General features: G+C 39.2%; 1 protein-coding gene across 1 annotated transcript; it reads left to right on the top strand.

Annotated features, from left to right (window-relative positions):
• Positions 1–4192: 4192 nt before the first annotated feature.
• Positions 4193–14117, top strand: Smp_066480 (28S ribosomal protein S16, mitochondrial,putative; the record flags this gene model as incomplete). The annotated part of the gene is made up of 4 exons (XM_018791714.1): positions 4193–4300; positions 6633–6711; positions 8270–8552; positions 13674–14117. The coding sequence occupies exons 2-4, from the start codon at positions 6692–6694 to the stop codon at positions 14115–14117; spliced, it is 747 nt and encodes a 248-aa protein (XP_018645131.1). The 5' UTR covers positions 4193–4300; positions 6633–6691.
• Between the last annotated feature and the right edge of the window lie 3863 nt (positions 14118–17980).

Here is a 17980-nt window from a genome sequence, read left to right as displayed (position 1 = left end):
TGAAAAATGTGACTTTGCTGTTAGTTGACAGACAGTTGTTTTGAGTTCCAGATGTTCTCCATTTGTAGATATGCTGCTCTTGCTTTGCGAATCCGCGTCTTCACATCTGCATCAGATCCACCATGTTCATCAATGATGCTACCCAGATATGTAAAGGTTTCCACATCCTCAAAAGCTTCTTTGTATGATTTAAATAGATTGAATTAATTGTCATTAACTTTGAATCTCATAGTGAATAACAGCCTTTTACAAAATGCTCATAAAAAGAATATTATTGACGATACAGTTATCTAAAATAGTGGAAAACTATCGAGTAATTTTGATATTTATATAGAATAGAAAGGATATGACTGGCAGTGAAATCTGGAATGTACGTTCAGATCTTAACTGAGACTTATTAGCTAGATGTAATCACATCCCAGAGTTGATGTTCACTTCAAACGCCTAATAAATTATATATTTAGCTATTGAATCCAAACAGCCACTCAGTTGTACAGTGAGTATGAATGTTAATTCAACTTAAAGCGTTTTGAAGTAGTCCGTTAAGATATTGACAATTTACTTAATTACGCCTGTTAACCCTAGTAGAGGAGCGTAGGCCGCCTACCAGCATTGACAACGGTACATTCCAAATAATTGCAAATTAAATTACAGTTCATTGATGTTTTATGCATTTCTATTCTTCTACAGAACTAAATAAATCCGTCCAAGAACAGTCATTTCATTCGATAAATTATATAATTTCATATAGTGATGATGAATTATCAAAAATAGAAATTATATAGTCTATTTGAATAAAATTATTAAGTAGATAATCTTCAAACTAATAGTTACTTACCAGTTAGCAACCCTATAATTTCCTAACGTATTACACGGTCTTGTTGAGTTGTTGGCACTTTACTGTTATATCTTGTGGCCTGTGTACCCTGTTAAACTGCCAATTAGAGAACAGTGGGTTATCGATTGGACCAATGACACACAAAACCCGTACGAGCAGTCTAGAGTACTTAGCGTTCCTTGCTTCCCGCCTAACCCAATCTATTGAGTTCAGAACACCAATCTCAGCCTCTGCGGTATGAATCATTATTCTCAAACATACTGGGTTTATATACAAACCAAACTGACCACATCATACCATAAAATGGGAAACAACATTTGTACACGATTTAGCCAAATGTGGCTGTGAACGTGATAGACAGTAATTAATAGACAGGATATAACTCAAGAATGGTAAGTCGTATATTAATAGTCTATGGGTCAAAATGAAGCTCATAATAAGAGGGACGCGAATATGAATAGTTCAGTTAAATAACAATTATACAGTAAAATATACACACAGTATTGCTCCATAAATAGTTCGCAAAAGTTACCATTCACAATTCTCTTCGGATATAATGGAATACGACATGCAGGCAAAACGCCTACTGTTGCCAGTTAACACGGAACTCGCAAATACACTTTGGACGACCATCTGCTCAAAACCTAGGGGACATATGATGCCGCAGAGGATCGCCAATTGATGAGACAAATCTTTGAGTGCCTCTATACCAACGTAAGAGGACTAAGGGTTAAGCTGGCAGAGTTCAGAAACATTGGCCTTCACTTAGCTCTGGAGACCGCAGTCCTGACTGAAACATGGTTGCTACACAAAGTCATGGATGAAGACGTGATCTTACAAGACATGACACTCTCCGGTTACGACACGGTAGACATAACAGGATGTGGAATGGTGATATCCATTAACAGCCACTTCACACAGTACCGAATTGTTTGGGGCAACAGGATTACGCTGCTGTTGCTTCAATGTCAACGGTATGAAGCGCTTAATCAGAAGAATATACCGGCCCTCCACTGGTTCTAGCGCTCAAAAGGGTGGGAAAATATCGGCGATACTAAAGTTACCACTCTTGAACCTTAACACTTCATCCCTAAATTTCAGTAAGCGGGAAACCCTCAAACCTAGGTTATCTGTTAACAGACGATTAGCTTTTAGCTGATGATGCCTCAATCTAAAGTAGTTATCACGACACAGTTATATTTGATGTGGTCACAAATATGATACTTGGGAAGAACAAGAATGCCTCCTATCTTGGATACACCAGGCCAGACTACATGATCATGAAGAGGCATCTTTAACTGCTCCATGGCCATGCAAGTGGTGGAAGCTGACAGTAGATGACCGTATGAGAGGTAGTAGGGGATATCATTCAGGATGCTGTCCTTCACAATGTACCTCAGAGAACACATAATCAGGCAGTCACCAACTCCCAAGAGAATGTAAACCGGCCACTCTCTCCAATCTTCAGGGAGGTAAATCGAGAGGATTCAGCCCGTTACGGACCAGCCCTACTACTCCCAGCACTATTGAGGTTAATGAAAGAACTGGTTAATGATCAAACAAGGGAATGCACGAACAAAAAGAACATCCCAAATGAACCTCAGGGTAAGCACACACTTGGAAAGAGGAGTGAGTGGGTTGACAGAGGCATAAAACGCTTGCTTTAAGCGAGAAAGCGAGTCTGGCGCAGTTAGAAATTCGCCCTAATGGAATCTGGTCTGAGCTCTTATATGCTATTGAGAAACAGATGCAGTACCACAGTACGAAGAGATAGGTGTTTAAAGGCTAAACTAACAGCTCAAATGAAAGCTGATCCCAACTATTTTCACGCACTCATGGCTAGGAGAAGGCCCACAAACTGAGTGATCCGCACCTTTAAAATGTCAAGTGGCGGGGATCCGGTCAATTTAGAGACGGTGGAGATCTTTAATGAAAACTTCGCAGATCATCCAAACAGAAAGCCAGCAAGAGCGGAACGCTCCTCAACTCCGTAGAGTTGACTCCAGAGTTAGATCAAGCTGATCGACAAATTTATGTTCAATCCGAAAAGCTTATTTCTCCAATTAACTCTCTCCTAAACAAGAGAACGCTAAGGTTCGCCAGATTTTAGGTCCTGATGATCCAGAAAACAGGGACAGTTTTGCTTCATAGCTCCCGGATGGACAACCCTCTTTCATCGCAAGGGGAAGGTTCATGTCATATACCTTGACTTCTCAAAGGCTTTTGATAGAATCACTCATATATGTCTTATCAATAGGCTCAAAAGATTAGGTATCAAGTCACCGTTAATTGCTTGCTTCATGTCTAAATAATCGACTTTTTATGATCAAGATTAGCTTAACTTTTTCTCAAGCTACGGAGTATCCTGATAGGGTCCTTCAGAAGTTAGTACAAGAACCTCTTCTTTTCCTAATTTATGCAAAGGAATTTCCTCAGAGGGCATCGTCTTGTCTGTTACCTTCCGCTGATAATGCCGAACTCTGGAAAGAAGTTTGCAACCAGGATGATAAACTGGCACGTAAGAACGATTTAACTCGACTTCAAAGTTTGACGGACAGTAACAGACATACCTCTCCCCCAGAGGTATCTCAACTCGAAAAAGATCTAGGAGTTTTGGCACACTACTATCTGAAGTCTTACGCTAACTGCAACAAAAATGCCTTCCAAGCAAACCTTACACAGTTAACGTCGAAGTGCATTTTTGACCAGTTCAGAGGAAGAACATTTCACTTGGTCTTCAACAAGTTAATTCGACCCCATTTGCAAAAACGAAATATAGCGGTTCTTCCCTCACTCCAATAAGATGAGAATCCACTGGGACGTATCCGAAGACAAGCCATTGAACCACTTCGGCGACTCAAATCCAAGTCATATGCAAAGTACATCAAATTACTGAACCTTTATCAATTCAAGAATAGGGGTCTCACAAGTGGCCTTCTAATGACATGGCATTCTAAACACTCCTGTACAACCCATCAAATATCCACTTGGGTCCAACCCAACACAAACCTGAGGGGTAACACCCAGAAATCGGTAACATGGCATGGCAGAACGTACTGAAGGCATACTGTCTACTTTTTAGAATTAGTTAAGCTCTGGAGTTTACTGCCGGATGAGCTAATTCAAGCAAATTCTCAGGAGTCTTTTAAAAGAAACCTTGATAAGTTTATACGGACCAACTACAGTATCTCACTATAATTTACTAATAATTTTTCTCTTGTATAGTTAAATATACCTAGGATTCCTACCTGTTGTCAATGGTCCATTGGTATCAGATACGGAAGCCCGTTAAAGAAAAGCTTTTCTTATTCCGTCCAGAACCATTTGTACCTCTTGCATGTCGGCATACTATTTGAAGTTAGTCGGTGACCTCTTTAACACATAACGCTACTCTCTAGGTCATTCGTCCCACACAAACGCTTGTTATTTGTGGGTTGATTTGTTTACTAGACCCAATCTCAGGTAACAAAATGTGATTTCTCTGAATGATCCATATATACTTGTGTGTCTGTGATCTATGTCAAGCAGTTACATGTCCTTTCAGAAGACCTCATAGTAATTAATCATGTTGATAATAAACGGAAGACTAAACGAAACAAAACTTCATGTCAACGTTTATTAGTTCATGCATTATAAGTGTGTACTGTATGGCTAGTAACGTGACATCTGTTATCTCTGAAATAGCCATTCCAGATGGTGTTTGTATGACCATTCTCCGGATTTCAGGGAAATTCTGGAGAATTTCTGGTAAACAAAGGGAGAAACCCGAAATTTCCCCAAAATGACTTTATTAGCCACTTATTGTTCTTGCCTTAGTAACGTGTTTCGAAGAAATAGTTAACTCAATTTTAAGTTAACTATATATATAGCTCCTTTCGGAGTACTTATTTGGACTCTGATCATACCCTTGCTTACGTTAACCCTACTATACGTTTCAGTGGCCAACTAATTCACCGCTCTCAACGGATCAATCTCAGCAAGTTCGTTGCAGCCTCTGCTTCAATGAAGTATAGAACCTAGATAGGTTCAAAGCTAGCTATCAACCTACCGAAAAGCATATGCGTGAACTGTCTGTAATTTTATGGCGTCATGAAAATGAAAAGTAAAGTCGTTTGTGACTTCACAGAGTCCCGCTTATAAGCACTAGGTTTTTACAGGCTCCTTGCAACTCACTGAAGCACGTCGGTCTTCTCCAGGTGACCACACGTTTAACCATAAACGAAAGGTTTTACTTAGTGCAATTGTGCAAAGCTTGCTTAAGGACCGAAAAACGTGATGATCGAAGCGTGCTAACGAGTTTAAAGCAGCATGTTTCTGGCAACTGCCGGAAGCTCTTTAAACTCATCCGCGTCACTATCAGGAAGAATTCTGGTGTAAGTCAAATAATCTGCGAAGCTGACATGATACCAGTCAGCAACATCTACCGACATTCTGGACGATAGGTAGGGTTTTTCGAGGAACAGTTCAACTGGTATGCTACCTCAGCAACATCAATCAGACTATTCTGCCCTCCATGACTCATGACAACTGGTCTCCCTAACGAGGCGGAAGTCCGCAAGCAACTCTAACGCTTGAAGTGCCACAAATCACCAGGCCCTATATGTAAACATCTCAGGCAGAGTGAGGCCATATAACCGCCTCTCTCCTTTGTCTCATGCATGCAGTGGGGTTGGACAAAGCTGCCCGATTCTACCATTCCTATCTCAACCTCGCCATTGATAACATTCTAAAAGCAGCTCTGATGGATATAATTAATTGTGGTGTGGGTCTGCTGCCTGTAGAAAGACTTTTCAACCTTGAGTATGCGGATGATATTGTCGCACTATGCAATGATACTCAAGCCATTCAATCTGCACTTAATCAGTGTCCGTAGGTATGGACTGTGCTTTGCATCTTCCAAGTGCAAATCACTCTTATAAAATTGGCAGGACACTGGACCTGTACTCACTCTGAGTAGTGAGCAGATATAGTCAAAAAGTTCTAGGTAGCTGTGTTTACTAATGGTGGCGTGATTGATGAAATCAATTCACGTATAGTGAAAACCATAGCGGTTTATACCAATAAGGCCATCTTTGGCACCTTCATGATGTTAGTCTGGCTGTAAAAGGTCGGATTTACGACACATCGGTGAGAGCAGTTTCGCTCTATGCCCATAAAACCTGGCCTTCAAGTCGATAATATTAAAGAACTCTGTGTTTGATCATCGTTGTCTCCGAATGATTGCTGACATCCAGTGGCAACACCACGTTAGTAATGCAGGGGTTCGGCACCGTCTGTTTTGACACAGGGACGATACTTCGAATGGTGTCACCATCTTGAAACATCGATTTCAGTGGCTTGGACATGTCCTACGAATCCCACGTCATGTATTATTTGCCGACTCTGGGACTGGCTAAAAAAAGATGTACAGAGCTGGCTTCTGTTGGTCCTTCATGACTCCCTGATTGGAGTCCTAGAGATGGTGCACACAATGGCTTGAGACTTTATCAGAAATGGCTCGATGTAAAAGCTAGTGGCGATCCTGCTGTAACTTTCTTTTACTTTCTTCATATGAGTGAGTGTAACTTCTTAAACTAAACTAATTCCTGGTTGTATTTCATCTAAATGAATTTCTTCTGTCATTAATGTCATTATTTCACTCTAGTATATATATATATATATATATATATATATATATACTAGAGTGAAATAATTAGATTAGCAAGTTATCAACAATCTTTTAAAAACCATAATAGTAGTAAGTTTATGATAAAAATTACTTCATCGATTTGCTTTTTATTGTAATTCCTTCCAGAATATTTTTTCCGTCGGATCGCTTCTTAAAGTTCAGACAGGCTTGACCAATTCACAATAATGCATTCTGCATTGTACAAGTATGTCTCCATAGTACTTTACTATCAGATCGATACCGTAAAATGTAAATAATAAAATAGGAATTTACACAGATTCAACTATGGGAAATTCACTATAAATATTATTCAAACATATACAATTACACTATGTTTAGCAAGTCAATTCCTTCAAATTGTATCATTTTGATCAAGTATTAGCAACTCTCGAATCATTTTTACAACTCAACAGAATATTATCTCCATAATTTTGTAGCAACTCATACTGCTTTTCATACATGACTTGATAATACCCCATCACTTCAATTATATACATAATGACTAGATCTTAGTATAGTCGTCTTCTTAAAAACTTTGGGTGATTATAAACCAACCATAATAAAACGTTGTCGTAACAAAATATATTGGCTGATAAATTAGAACTGTTCACTTGTTTTGGAACCCATAAATCTAATGTTTCAAGCTTTTCTATTCTTATCAGTCAGCTACAACGTAGGAATCTGGTGTTCATCTTGTTGTGCTAACGAGATATGGCAACTTGGACCGATGCATATGTGTGCCTGGTCCTACGTTGTAGCTGACTGACTGACAACGTAGGACCAGGCACATTTATGCATCGGTCCAAGTTGCCATACCTCGAACATTTCTATTCTTATACAAATTTTAAACTATTCCTCTATCAATAGGTTATCTAAATAAGTTATACACATTATAGGTTAGCACGGCTAGGCAGTTATGGGTTTCCCTATAGAGAAATAAATAATCACGTTCAATCTGTTCCTACTAATTAGTTTAAACTTTTAATGTAATGAAATTTGTTAAGTTATTTCAAATTCATGTTCATAGCATTGAGCTAAAAGTTTTGTGTGACTCTGAATGATGCTACCTGATTGTCTAGATGGAACTAGATGGATTGGAACTCGAACTAGATATAATGGTTGGGAGTTGTGTTTTATCCCCATAGACCAGTGCTTGATAGTTTATTTGACTAAAACAAAGTGGGGTCCTAGCTAGTAAAGCTAATCAAATAATATTAATAGGTCTCATAAGAACGTATGACCCAAACTCTAATTACGTACATTTGTACTTGGTAGATAAGTTACGTTTGAAAAATTTATTTATTTACTCATTCATATAGTTGTGCAAGTAAATCTGTTTAATCTCATTAACTATCGTCTATATCTAAATGGAAGATACTGATGACTAAATGTTTGTATTGACTTTATAACAGACTGTAATATATCAAATGTTCCGTTGTTATCATTACGTTTATGGATTGTTTAAACCTTTACAAGTTTTAAAAGTATTTTCTTAGCCTGTATTCGTTCTAAAATAGTCTAACTATCATCATATCTAAGCAAATTAGCTTCTATGTCTTACAATGTCATTAATATACTATGTTGATGGTATCCAGATAGGACTGTACTCTTAATGTTAATACTGGATCTTTGTTGAGGGTTTTGTAATATTGTCTCTTGGAAAAATGCATAAACCTATTTTCATCTAATTTTACTACGACTGTACCATTATGTTGGTTTACTTTTAAATGCGACATCTCCCTTTTAAAAAAATGCATCTTTAGATTTCCTTTACTTCGTAACTTGAACTTGGGTCGCGTAAAATTTCAAATTTCCCATTCACCGTCTGGTAATATACAACCTTTTGTTTGCCAATCAACTCAGCCTACATCTTTAAGTGATATAACATTTTTGCCTGGACCAGAAAAGCCTAGTACATGGTGGCCTCATCAACCGTTAGTTCCTGGACGTCGTGTAGTAAAATTATATCCTGTTCGTTTTCGAAACAAACTTCGTATTGCACTAGTCAGAGAAGGATGTTCCAATAGACCTTTCTTTACCATACAAGTAAGTTCATAAACATTATTTGGTTATGTATGGATTCATTTAGTCAAGTTTCTAGACTCATAAATCATTTGATCACATTCATTGAAGGAATGACTGAATGAACATATTTCTGATTTGTATCCTTTTTCATAAAAAATTCTTAACAATCATGTGAATTGCTACTCATATTACTGTTATCTTGGTCTAATCAGCGTACATCTACCACGTTTTGAGCTATCTGCTATGCTAATATATGTAACATATTTTAACTATCTAATCCAATGAAAAATCATGTCGCTAATAATTACCGAGTAGTTTCCTTTAAACAATTGTTTAAAACTATATACCTAGCAATACTCACGTCGAAAATCAACTGCCTAGTTTGAAAGTTCACTATTTATATGTACGACTGTGCATTTTATTTGGTTAGAACGTTTTCATCGTGATTTTTGTTGATTAAAACATAAGAATATCAGTAAAAAGTTTTGTTTGTCTAAATCAAACCACAATGTCATCAGTATAAAATGAACGCATAGGAATAGTATTGAAAATCCCCAAATGCAATCAGTCTAAGTATGAAAGAACCTTCATCTAATGAGGTGGTTAAGATGTGTGTTACTCATATCTAACTACCATTTATCTTGACGCGCCCCCAAATGCCCTGGTACGTCCGAGAGTGGGGAGAGTCCACTCTCCCTCTCGAAATGCTCTCACATGGCCAGTGAATATATAGCCTCTGCCAGGGAAGTCCTACTCACTGCCTTCTCGTGGCGGGGGTGTTGTTTACGAAAGTGAGAGGACGAAAAGCGAATGTCCGGCGCTTTAACCGGGTTGGTGGACACGGAGGGTCCACCTAGGGGAGTTGGAAAACCCTGATTCCAAACCAATGGTGCACATGGGCTCCAGTATCTTGATGGAACGAATGGCAAATGAACCTGCTGTTGGTCACCGGCTACCATGGGACTGCATCTCCTCACGATGCTCCACTGCCTTGTGGATCAGACCTTTAGGTCAAAGGCTCGGGGTGTGGCTCCCTAAGAAAACCACCTGCTTCGGTTTGGGCACCCGGGCAGTATCACAGCCCACACACAAATAAATGAAATGATGAATTCTATTGACGATACTATTCTCGCTCATATTAGAAGCAAGACAATTTACACTATTATTATTATTAATACCATTATTATTATTATTATTATTACTATTATTTACTACGTCGCTTTTTCACTCCCTTTATTCCCAAATTGTGTATCCTTCCTTTCCAACTTATGCAGTAGCTCGCCCATGGTGGAAACTCTGTCCTATCTAAACGATCTCCAGTCACTGTCTAGTTGAAAGTGAATGCTTCCACCGATTACGAATACTGAAGCAGTCTTTCTGAAACCTCGTACGCCGTTCAAGCTGGCTTCCTTCAACGTTCGCACACTAATGCAGATCGGGCAACAGATGGGGCTGGCTATGTCTTTAGAAAGTCTTAATGTTGATGTTTGCTGTCTATCCGAGACCCGTATTCAAGACTCTAGTGAAGTACTACAAATTCGCTCTCCATCTGTCGCTTCGAAAAGCTTGTTTCACGTGCGCTTATCCGGGGACTCTGTGGCATCTTCGTCTGGTCTTGCAGGCGTTGGTGTTGCACTAAGCGCTAGGGCTGAGGCAGCACTAATCGATTGGATCCCCATTAACAGTCGGTTATGTGCTGTTAGATTAGAAAGTTCCATCAAAGTGAGAAGAAACCGGCGTGAGAAACGGTGTCTTTTCGTCATCTCCGCCTATGCCTCGACAGATTGCAGCCCGGATGCAATCAAGGATGAGTTTTACCACCAGTTAACAGTTCTTCTCCAGAAAGCTCGTTCGACAGATATTGTAGTATTAGCTGGAGACTTGAATGCTCAGGTCGGGCGTCTAGGCACAGAAGAGAGTCGTTTAGGTGGCCGATGGGGACTTGTTGGTCGCAGGACAGATAACGGGGACCGTTTGCTGCAACTGTGCACAGACCACAACCTGTTTCTGGCTAGCACTAACTTCCGGCACAGCCATCGCCGGTGTGCCACCTGGCGTCCTCCCTCTGCATCCCAAGCCTGGACTCAGATTGATCACATCGCGATCAGCTACCGCTGGCGTGGTAGTGCACAAGACTGCCTCTCCTTTTGGAGTACATATCTGGAGTCTGATCAAGCCCTGGTCTGCGCCAATCTCACCTTACTTTTCAGTGGCCGAAGGATTGACCACCACCAACGGATCGATGTTAGTAAACTGTCTGCAACTTCTGTTGCAAGTAAGTGTCGAGCGGAGCTAGCCTCTAGGCTAGCTACCATCCCATCGAAAAGTATAGATGAGCATTGGTTGCATCTTCACGACGCCATGAAAATGACGAGTAAAGCGGCTTGCGGCTTCGCGAAACGTCCCGCTTACAAGCACTGGGTTTCTTCTGGCTCCTTACAACTGATGGAAGCCCGTCGGTCTACTCCGGGTGACCGTGAGTTTGACCACAAACGAAGGCTGTTACGTAATGAAATCGGGCAAAGCTTGCGTAAGGACCGAGAAGCCTTGTGGTCGGAGCGTGCTAATGAGATGGAAGCAGCAGCTGCATCTGGTAACTGCCGGAAGCTCTTCCAACTCATCCGAGCCACTGGCAGCAAGAAGTCTGGTGTGAGTGAAACAATCTACGAGGATGACGGGATGCCAATCACTAACATCTCTCGACGTCTTGGACGATGGGCGGAGTTTTTCGAAGGGCAGTTCAACTGGCCTGCTGCTCCGGCAACATCAACCAGTTTGTCCTGCCCCCCATGGCCGGTGACGACTGATCCACCAAACGAGGCGGAAGTCCGCAAGGAACTCCAACTCTTGAAGCGCTACAAATCACCTGGCCCAGATGACTTACCTCCGGCTCTTTTTAAAGATGGTGGTGACTTTCTGGCTAAGGAACTGACGGTGTTGTTTGCAAAGGTTTGGGAGCAAGAAAGTGTTCCAACATCATGGAGTGAGTCAATAGTTGTCCCTATCTTTAAAAAGGGTTCACGTTGTTCCTGTAACAACTATCGGGGGATAAGTCTACTTCCGATTGCGTCCAAACTATTGGCTTCTGTCATTCTTCGTAGGTTGTTTAGAACCCGAGAACGATTGACTCGCGAGGAGCAGGCTGGTTTTCGTTCTGGTCGAGGATGCATTGATCACATCTTCACCCTCCGCCAAATGTTAGAACACCGTCATACTTATCGCAGGCTAACAATCGTAGTGTTTCTTGATATCAGGGCTGCCTTCGATTCGTTGGACAGGACTGTTCTCTGGGATTGTCTATTGAAGAAGGGTGTGCCTGAGAAGTTCATTAACATCTTAAAGGCCCTGTATACGAACACCTCAGGCAGAGTGAGGGCATACAACCACCTTTCTCCCTTGTTTCATTCGAGCAGTGGGGTTAGGCAGGGTTGCCCGATCTCACCATTCCTCTTCAACTTTACCATCGACGACATCCTGGAAACAGCTCTGATGGATGTAAGTAATGGCAGTGTGGATATGTAGCCTGGAGAACGACTTCTCGACCTTGAGTATGCGGATGATATTGTCTTACTGTGCGATAATGCCCAAGGCATGCAATCCGCACTTAATCAGTTGGCAATCAGTGTCCGCAAGTACGGCATGTGCTTTGCACCCTCCAAGTGCAAAGCACTCCTACAAGACTGGCAGGATTCTCATCCTGTACTCACCCTGGATGGTGAGCAGATTGAAGTAGTTGAGAAGTTCGTGTATCTAGGTAGCTATATAAGTGCTGGTGGTGGCGTGATTGATGAGATTGATGCACGTATAAGGAAAGCCAGAGCGGCTTATGCCAATCTGAGCCATCTTTGGCGCCTTCGTGATGTTAGTCTGGCTGTAAAAGGTCGGATTTACAACGCGTCGGTGAGAGCAGTTTTGCTCTATGCTTGTGAAACCTGGCCTCTCCGAGTTGAGGATGTTAGACGTCTCTCTGTGTTCGATCATCGTTGTCTCCGAAGGATTGCTGACATACAGTGGCAACACCATGTTAGTAATGCAGAGGTTCGGCATCGTGTGTTCGGGCGCATAGACGATAATTCAATTGGTGCCACCATCTTGAAACACCGATGTCGGTGGCTTGGACATGTTTTACGAATGTCGTCCCAGAGACTTCCACGTCGTGCATTATTTGCCGACTCTGGGACTGGTTGGAAAAAGCGGAGAGGAGGTCAGTGTATGACATGGTGTCGTGGCATGAAAGAAAGCTGCAAAGGGCTAGCTTCTGTTGGTCCTTCACGACTCCCTGGTTGGGGTCCGAGAGATGGTGCAACACACTGGCTAGAGACGTTATCAGATATGGCTCAGAATAGAAGCCAGTGGCGATCCTGCTGCAACCTTCTTTTACTTTCTACATAAAGAGTGGTTCTAACTTTCTTAACTGAAAGAGTCTTCTGGTTGTACATTTCAGTCCGCCTTATCTTTCATCCCTTCTCTTCCTACTTTCATCATTTTGTGTGGCGCATATGTATCTGGTGCCCTTTTGTACCAATATATATGTGTTTAAATAAATAAATAAATAAACCTGGGCAGTATCACAGCCCTCAAGCAAATCGAATGAGATTTGTATGGCGCATATGTATCTGGTGCTTCCTTGTACCAATATTTATGTGTTTAAATAAAATGAAAAAATGACGCGCAGTGATGGCTGGGAAAGGAGTAGGTTTTAAAAATTTAGGGAGTCATAAACGCATTGACTATTAGTCTGTTAATGGACGCAGACTATTTGATTGGACTCCTCGCATTACATGTAGTCCGTGGTTAGAGACATTGTTTAACATTGAGTAAAATCGGTTGCCACGTGACAGTTTACCTGTTTGTTTTCGTTTAAATTCTGCTTCTCAATATTGAAATATTCTATTCTGCGAATCCTCCCCTTCTTTCTAAACAATAATCTTCACATAGAGTTTTTCTGCAAACCAACGCGAACAATACTATGATTTTATTTCATTAGCATGTGCCTTGTTAATAATTTTCTCTCACTGTTTCGAAACGATATGAAAATCTAGACCAGTTCATATTTATACCATGAATCATGTTTGTTTTACGACTGACACTAATTTCCTTAACTATTTCTTCATTTTATCATTCATTTTATTCATATTACAGATTAAATCTAATCTGGCCGAATCGAAAAAAATTGGCATTGAACAAGTTGGTTCATGGGATCCATTACCGAATATTCATGGAGAACAATTGATTGCATTAAATTTTGAACGTATCTCCTACTGGATAGGTATGGGAGCTGAACCAACTGTTCGTGTGGCTGAATTATTAGGATTATGCGGATTTTTACCAGTACATCCAAGATCTTATTTAATGGCACATAGAGCTCGTATTGCAATGGCAAAATATTTGGAGAGACTAAAACAAAAACAGGATGAACAGGTTACTGATGATATCACACTGAAAAGTGGTGATACAAACGAAGGTGAAATAGTAGTGGATAATCAAAAAGATAACACTAAAGAAGTGGATGTTGATTTACGTGTTGATTCAATATGGCGTAGAGGAAATGAACCACCGCACTGGTGGTATTATGGTCTACGCTAAAAAAAATCCGTACCCATAAATTCTAAACCTGTGAATTATATGTTTTCTTTCGAGAGCAATAATTTCTTGAAAATGTAAATAAATATCTTTTTTCTTTAAAATCAATTCGTTTGTTTTCTCTCTGTGTTATTTTGTTACAATATCATTGTCAACTTACAGTTATGAAATGCGATTGTGTTTAATTGTGTCAGTAATGACGTGAATGCTGGCATGAATTTGTTGGTCCTACCACAAACATTTTTGCTAGACAGCCTTCGAAAATCAAATAACATTAAATAGCCATTTCATCCTGTAGTGGAAATCTTCAACCATGAGCACCCATAGACCCCCCTATCCAGCGATTGAATCAATCAATTTATTCCTTAAGTTTTAAAATCAGTCCATAATGTAAAATACAAATTGGATACTCTCTTGCATCAATACTAGCATGATGTTGTCTTATACATTCCTGTTATAAAAGTTTACGTTATTTCGGTTATGACTGATTTAACAAGATTAACTGTATTGTGGTTAAAGTGATGATTTCCCCATAGAATCGATCATTTAATTCTCAGTCGAACAAAACACACCAACTGACTATGTATTGTATCATGGGATTAGAACTCATTTATGTATAATTTATTCAACTAAGGTAGCACAATCTATCAGTTAAATGACTAACAGAAGATAAAAATGGACGTTAAAAACTGGTCAATACTTTTCATGTTTTATCTCTATCATATCAACCTTTGACCGACTTACAGTTCCTGATTATGTGATTTTACAATTTAATTAAGATCTAAAGAAATTAAGGAGAAATTTGAAGGATATTGATTTAATGCTTTACACCTGTCAAACGACAAGTAGTATTTTAAGGCAATTTATACATTTGTATAAATTAATTCACATTTACTTAACAGGAGCATCATATGAAGGTAGTTGGTGAATAAATTCCCGAAGATTTGTTGACTTTTATCAAGCTACATCACTGCAATTGTAGATGGTTTAAAAAGTATCTGCTCAGTCAAACTAAGATTTTAGCAATCTATAAAAGGTCACTGATTGTTGATCACAGGCTTTCCAAGCGGCTTTTTACGATGATTTTGCAAATCAGAGGGTGAAATAGCCCGGGTTATATATGGGGTATCAACCCTTTACTTTCATCCAAATCTCGAATATCTTACTTTATATTTGCTTTTTCATGTTTACTCATGTCATTTTAATTATTTGTTTTACTGGTTTCCTTTTTATGATATTTTCACAAGTGTTTTAATTAGAAATGGTGACAAATTGTACGAAACATGTATTCACGTAACGGAAGTACTAAATTAGACTACATTATTTAGATAAAGCGTTATATGACCCAAAATTGACAGAAGCCATATGTTAACACTTCTATACCAACTATGCGGACCTCAGAATGAACGTTACCTTCGCGATTCTACAAGAGGCTTATAAGTTAGAAACGACTGTCTATTTGAAAGCTATTGGTTAATTGGACTAATATATATATATATATATATATATATATATTGCCAAGTGTTCATTAATTTAAAACTTTTGCATCTCATAAGGGAGTCTACCCAAACAATTTGGTTTTATTTATTTGAACACAAATGTTGGTACAAAGGGGCACCGAACACATATGCGACACACAAGTCACTTGATTTGTGTATGGGCTGTGATACTGCCTGGGTGCCCAGACCGAAGCAGATGGTTTACTTAGAGAACCACATCCAGAGCCTGCGACCTGAAGGTCTGGTCCACATGGCAGTGAAGCAACGTCAGGAGATGCAGTTCCATGGTAACTAGTGACCAACAATATGTTCGTGGACTCTCCCCACCCTCGGCCGTACCAGAAAAATTGGGGGCTAAACAAATTATTTATTTTGAAATGATACATTCAGATGAAGAAAAACAACTGAATAAATTAAGTCTATCTCATTGGTAAAATCCCTTTTCTAATTTAGTGATATTTAAAAATGTACGAAGTCTTGAAATAATATCTGCTTATATTATTAACTGTAATCGAAAGTACGCTCAATAAATCGGTTGAATCTTAAATACGTTTTTCAATCATACAAAAGTAAGCATTTTACATAAAGACATTCTTTTAAATGTTCACTTATTGGAAGGAATTCGTCAATCGTCAATGTATTATAAAAGAACGCAGCTACTTAAAATTCAAATAAGGTAACTGTGATAATCAGAAGTAATTAACTATTATATGCTAACTAGTATTACACAGAATTTTCCAATCCATGCTCTATTGGCCATGTAAGAGTCAGTATTTAAATTAGAGAGAACTCTGTGAGCACAGTCGAAGGTAATACATTTGGAATTCAAATCAGGCACTGGATCATGTACAAAAGAATCAATCAATTAGTACAAATACGACAGTAACCTGTCAAAAACTTTACGATATCCTATCTAAAGATTTGAAGTATTACAAGGATAGTCCAGTAGAAATATGCAGGATGTTTTTGAGTAGTAATAGTATTGAATATAATCTGCGAAATAGTAAGTTCCCAGACTTAAATAGTATGTACGTTAATGGTTACAACTAGAGACATAGAACAGTACACACAATCGGAAGTATTGTACTGAATCGAGAATTCCCCACTCAGATATATACAAAACAATATTTCATACAAATACCACCGTGTGTTTATGTGACATCTTTTGAAGAGTTTATTCATTTTTAAAATTTTCATATTCGGTTATTTTCGAAGTGAAGATTTTCTTCCTTGATAAGACTTCTAATTGAATGCCAGATTCGGTTCCTAAGCTCTTCTAGTAATAATCAGGCTAAATCTACACAGCGATTTGAACACGAGAGAAAAGGCTCGAAATATGGAGGAAGCGCTTTCCTCCAAGGTTCTTTTATGTGCAGAAAGTCCAGGATATTGATAGTATTTTAGATGGCCTTGGGCTTCCTGAAATATCTGGATCGCTACTAAACAAAGTAGTAGTATAAGTAATCATCCAATCAGAAAGGCGACGCAACAAAGTAATGTCTCTGGTCATGAAATACCTTGTCAGAACCATGAAATATGAGATCATTTTGATGAACTTCAACACCCTCAAGATCATTGAGCACCTTATTCATCACTTCCTGAAATATGACTGGAGAACAAATTAGATCAAATGGAAGGAAGTTGTATTTGGACAGGTCAAAAAGGAGTGTTAATTGTTGTCGAAATAGATGAAGATTAATCTAAAGAGATTTTAAGATAAGCATATTTTAAGTTTACTTTTGAGAATAAATTAGAACCATGAAGTCGATTTAGAATATCTTCAGCTTCCACCGTCGTGCATGTTTGCTTTTTAGTGGCCATACATCTGACTTCATTTGGATCGTATGAATGATGGTTATTGAAATATGCATGTCACTAATTCTCGCATATAATAATCGACTTCACAGAAATAAAAATAAGTCAAATATGAGAATGAATTTCGAAGATGTGTATTGAATGCAACCATTGATCCAGACAAACTATCGAAGAAACGAAGAGAAGAGAGCAAAGCTGAATGACGCGCAGTGAAAAGAGCATGTAAGTTGACCCGATTTCTTTAAGCGTTAGTCGATACTTATAGTCCACATTAAGGTCATTAAATGAACCAAGGGATACATATCGCCTATGAATATCAGTTTCAGTTTGGAAAGGACAGGAGGCTTGATGGCCTGTATTAGTGCTGGCAATGATGTTCTCTCAAATGATCCAACTTTCTTTTGAAGGAGTCGACGGATGGAGCTTCAACCACGTGCTGAGGTAATGAATCCCACTCGTTGATTATTCGATGGGAAAGTCGGTAGTCAGCTGACAAGTAATTAGTTCGGGGCTTGTGAACTTTTTTGGAGTGTCCTCGTAGATTTTCTGTTT

This window comes from Schistosoma mansoni (assembly GCF_000237925.1).
Source record: "Schistosoma mansoni, WGS project CABG00000000 data, chromosome 1 unplaced supercontig 0094, strain Puerto Rico, whole genome shotgun sequence".
In the NCBI taxonomy this organism is placed as follows: domain Eukaryota; kingdom Metazoa; phylum Platyhelminthes; class Trematoda; order Strigeidida; family Schistosomatidae; genus Schistosoma; species Schistosoma mansoni.
The sequence above is the reverse complement of the archived record's forward strand: the minus strand, read 5'-3'. Positions and strand labels throughout refer to the sequence as shown.